The sequence below is a fragment of the Acanthisitta chloris genome, unplaced genomic scaffold (genome assembly GCF_000695815.1).
Source record: "Acanthisitta chloris isolate BGI_N310 unplaced genomic scaffold, ASM69581v1 scaffold2976, whole genome shotgun sequence".
Taxonomy (NCBI): Eukaryota; Metazoa; Chordata; class Aves; order Passeriformes; family Acanthisittidae; genus Acanthisitta; species Acanthisitta chloris.
Genome location: NW_008678518.1, coordinates 4,039 through 8,764, shown reverse-complemented (window position 1 = coordinate 8,764; position 4,726 = coordinate 4,039). Strand labels below are relative to the sequence as shown.

The 4,726-nt window shown below is 54.8% G+C and overlaps 1 protein-coding gene across 1 annotated transcript in view; it reads left to right on the top strand.

The window, feature by feature from the left end:
* Positions 1 to 3,414, top strand: part of LOC103804294 (sacsin-like) — a gene marked incomplete at both ends in the record, with an annotated part of 13,275 nt that extends 9,861 nt beyond the window's left edge. The window contains 2 exons of the mRNA XM_009076900.1: positions 7 to 2,874; positions 3,038 to 3,414. Of these exons, the coding sequence (XP_009075148.1) occupies positions 7 to 2,874; positions 3,038 to 3,414 (3,245 nt within the window). The remainder of the gene's footprint in view (positions 1 to 6; positions 2,875 to 3,037) is intronic.
* Between the last annotated feature and the right edge of the window lie 1,312 nt (positions 3,415 to 4,726).

Here is a 4,726-nt window from a genome sequence, read left to right as displayed (position 1 = left end):
GTGCAGCCCATGGATGTGGACAAGGCAGAACTGGAAGGCCTGCCATTGCTGGCCACACAAGATGGTTACCTGAATGCCCTCAGCAGCCACCACATAGTCTTCAAGGACTCCTTTTCCCATCTTTTTCCTGACCATGGCCACCTCTTTGCCTGCGAATTGATTTCTGATTGTGCCCCACCTTGTTTTGTGAAGGAGCTTGACCTCTCAGAGGCCGCACCACTCATCCAGGAGGCACTGGGTCAGTTGGACTGGTCCACGAAGTGGCAAGAGTGGCTCAAGAAGCTGTGGGAGTTCTTTCGTGCTGTGGTCTGCAAACCCATGATGACCACAGAGAAACTGAAAGAAAACATGAAGTCATTCATGGATCATCTCCAGGACATGGCAGTGCTGCCTGTTCAGGGGAATAAGACAGACTCGAATCACCTACTGCCACTATCCTCCCTCTCCAGGGTTCTTTATGAGTGTCACACAGAAGTGGAAAAGGTGCTGCACAAGCTCGGCATCCCTGTGCTCCAGAGGTTCCTGTCAGTCTCTGCATTTGCCCATCGCTGTCTGAAGCCAATGGCACTGCAGGTCACAGATCCTGGGGTTGTAGTGGCCCATCTGGCAGGCACCAAAGATCAGCTCCGTTGGGAGGACTTAAAGGAGAAGGATGTGACTACCCTGCTGCACTTTGTGCAGGGAAACCTGGCTTCATCTGGACTGGATCAGCTCCAGCACCTGCCTCTGTTCCAGAAGTTTGGTGGGGGCTATGTAGCTGTGGCTCCCTACTGCAAGGTCCTGTTGCTCTGCAGAGGCACCCTAGAAGTACCCCCGGGTACCCAAGATTTGTACAACCTGGACAGAAACACGGTGCTGCTCACAGCAGACCGGATCCACCAGCAGCTGGCCAAGGACTTGATGTGGAAGCTCACAGATGATCTAAAGCTCTTCAGGGCCATGGTGCTGCCCCGGCTGTCTCAGCTCACACAGCACTACCTTATGAAAGCTCTGCGCTTGTTCTTTGTCCTGAGACCCAGCTATGACCCTCAGACCCAAAAAGCCATTATGGAAGCTTTTCAAAATGTGGCCTTTATACCTGATGTCCATGGTAAGCTGCGTCTGGCCTCCTACTTCTATGACAACACAGACTCCTTCTGCACTCTGCGGCTCCAACACCGCTTTGTGCCTGAATATTTCTTTAAGGAGCTAGATAAGAATGGGGAAGCTAAAAATTTCCTGCTTCAGGCAGGTGTCCAGACCAGCCTCTCTGAAGAGGATTTTGTAGCACTGGCCCAGGAGATAGAGCATGAAGCTGCTCAGGCTACGTGCCATGCTGCAGATCTGCTGAAGCGACAGCAGGAGATGCTCAAGCAGCTTGAAACCTTGCTGAAAAATCTTGAGTCAAAGGACTTCCTGGGGAAAATTGCTTCAATCCACTTCCTGCCTCCACTGGACATCCCCCCAGAGTTGATAAACCTCCACCTCCCTTTCGCAGACTGCACTAAGCCTGTTGCTCTGAAAGGCAGCATTTACCACTGCCAAAATGCAGCTGAGCTGCTTTGGACATCAGCCACCATCCTGCCAAAGTCCTTCAAATCTGAGAAGAAGCCCCTGGAGGCCATGGGAGTCCTTACAAAGATACCCACCGCTCTGGTGGTGTCCAACCTGAAGCATGTGTGCAGGGCAGCCTGCAATTCACCAGAGCAGGTGAACACACGGGCCAGAGTGCTCCAGAAGGTGTACAAATTCTTGCAGACCCATCTGACGGAGGTGGATGCAGAGAGCCTTGCTGAGCTGCCTGTGGTGCTGGCCAAGTCAGGGGACATGGCCAGGCCATGCCAAGTGGTGACATCACTCCCAGATGAGGCTGACTTTTGCCCCTACCTCTTCATGCCTGACCGCCACACGGCTGTTTTTGGAGACCTCCTGCAACACCTTGGGGTGGTTGCACTCCCCACACTGACTCACTACAGCCATGTCCTGGCCCAAATCTACAAGGAAAGCCGTGTCAGTTGGACTCTTACTAATACCCAAAAGAAGACAGTCCTGCTGGCCACAAGGCACTTCTTCCAGCTGCTGCAGCAGGCACAAGAGACCCCTGATTGCTCCTCTGTGACTGAGCTGTACCTGATGAGCACTGCTGACCGCCTAGAGCCATCCCACAGGCTGTATTTCAATGACTGCCTGCCCTCAGAGACTGCTCAGTCCTTGGAGAAGACCTTTGTGTTCATGGCTGACCTGCCGGTGACCGGGTGTAATGCCAGATGGCTGTTGGAAATGCTGCCACTGCACCTGCAGCCACGAGTACTCTCAAAGGTGACAGAGCAGCTGCTGGAGGAGGGTGGTCTGCAGCCATGCCACTATGGCTCTCACTGCCCTGGGCAGAGGCGTCTGCAGACCCTCCTTGTATCACTGTGGTTTAGGATAGGGCTGGAGTCCCTGCTCCAGTGGCACAGCCAGAAGGCCATGACAGGAACAGAGCGGGATGGTGTTGTTGCAGTGGAGCTGCTGAAAGTGCAATGCTGCAAAGACATCCGCACTGTGCTGGTCCACGATGGTGCAAGGGTGGAGGGCAGCTCCCAGTCACAGGTCATCCATGTGTGCCCGTCTGGTGGTGCTCAGCGGCTCCTCTACATCCGACATGCAGAGAGGGACCTGAGCCGGCACCAGCTGAGGATCCTGGAGAAGATAACACAGGAGATAAATAACATCCTGGGTGGACAGCTGGGGGCACCTGCCTTGTCTGTGCTGCGTGAAATGCTGATCTGCCAGGAGCCACAGGATGTGGCCATTGTTCTAGAGGAGAACAATGTGGCACTGGCAGGTGATGTGCACCAGCTGCAGGGGCTGAAAAGGCTGCGGGCTGTGGCAGAGAAGACATGGAAGGTGAATGTGGGTCCCAGCCTGGCAACCTCGAGGCAACTCCATGCTCCCAGGCAGCCAAAGATGTTGCAGGAGCTCTGTGTCCAGTCCAAACCTGCAACCACTGCCCAGCACCACGGCGGGGGACAGGGAGGTCACAGCTCCTGGCTGAGCAGTGTTGCGGTGGCTGCAGCAAGCCACGAGTGACCTGCAGGCAGCCCACAATGACATAGCACGATGCTGCCCCAACTGGGTCCTCTTCAAAGTGCACCAGGCGCTGGAGAAGGCGATGGTGGCTGCCGTACTTTGCCGTGGTGAGGCCTTTGAGGGTCCAGTGGGGCTGATGGAGCTGGCCCAATGGCTGGAGGCACAGGAGCCAGAGCTGAGGGTCCTGGTGCCAGACGTGCAGTGGTTGCGTGGCTACGGTGTGGATGGCAAGGCCACGCAGTACCCGAATTACCACCCTCACCCCATGACCCCCTGTGAGGCCTTCCACAGCGTGGATGAGGAGGAGGTCCTGAAGCGGGCACAGAGAGTGCTGGAGACACTGGTGTATCATGTGCACAGAAAGTGAGGATGTCCCCATAGAAGGACACTGCAGGTGAGCCAAGGGACCACCATGGTCCCACCAGAGACCCACCGTGGACCTGCTGTGCACTTACCATGGACTTGTCACAGACCTGCCACAGGCAGTTCCAGACTGTCCAGCCCTCACAGGAGTGGTTTGGAGGCAGATGGGGATCCAGGCCACTGGATGTCACAGGGTAGCATGTGCCACTGGCAAGTCTTGAGAGAGGGGAAATAAAGTACAGTAGAGAACGTTGCAGTGCTGGTAGTCCCTTCACTAACAGTGGGGTTGGGGAGCTGATGGTGCATGAAAGGTGGAGGTGGTGATGAAGTGGTTTAGAGAACTGTGGTGGGTTGATCTTGCCTAGTCAGGTGCCCACCAAGCTGCTCCAACACTGCACATTTACAGGACAGGGGGAGAAATTATGATGAGAGTCCCATGGGTCATGGAGATCACTCCTCAATTACTGTCACAGGCAAAACAGGCTTGACTTGGGGAAATTAATTTATCACCAGTTAAACAGAATAGGAAAACGAGAAATAAGAACAAACCTGAAAACACCTTCCCCCTACCTCTCCCTTCTTCCCAGGTTCCACTTCACTCCCAACTCTTCTACCTTCTCTCACTGAGCAGTGCAGGGTGATAGGGAATGTGGATTGGTGTCGGCTCATAACTCTTCATCTTTGTCACTCCTTCCTCCTCACTTCTCCAGCTCCAGCATGAGTTCCCTTCCATGGGAGACAGTCCAGCACTAACTTCTCCAGTGTGGGTCCTTCCCATGGGCTGATGTTCTTCAAGAACTGCACCAGCATGGGTCCCTTTCCATGGGGTGCAATCCTTCAGGAACAGACTTCTCCAGTGTAGGTCCCCCATGCAGCAACAGGTCCTGTCGGAAAACCTGCTCCTTCATGGACTCCTTCCCACAGAACATAGCCCCTGCCAGGAGCCTAATCCAGTGTGGGATCTTCACAGACTGCAGCTCCCTTCAGGGCTTCTCCCACCTGCTGTGGCAGCAAAATTCTGCCTCACCATGAGCTGCACCACAGGCTGCAGGGGAATCTCTGCTCCAGTGCTGGAGCACCTCCTCCTCCTCCTTCTTGCCTGGCCTTGGTGCCTGTAGGACTATTGCTCACATCTCTCTGCTCCCTCCCAACTGCTGTTGCGCAGCAGTTTTTACCCCCTCTAAAATATGTTCCCACAGAGGTGCTACCAACATCACTGCTTGGCTGAGCCTTGGCCAGCAGTGGGTCCATCTCGGAGCCAGCTGGAGCTGGCTCTACCTGACATGGAGACAACTTCTGGTGTCTTCTCATG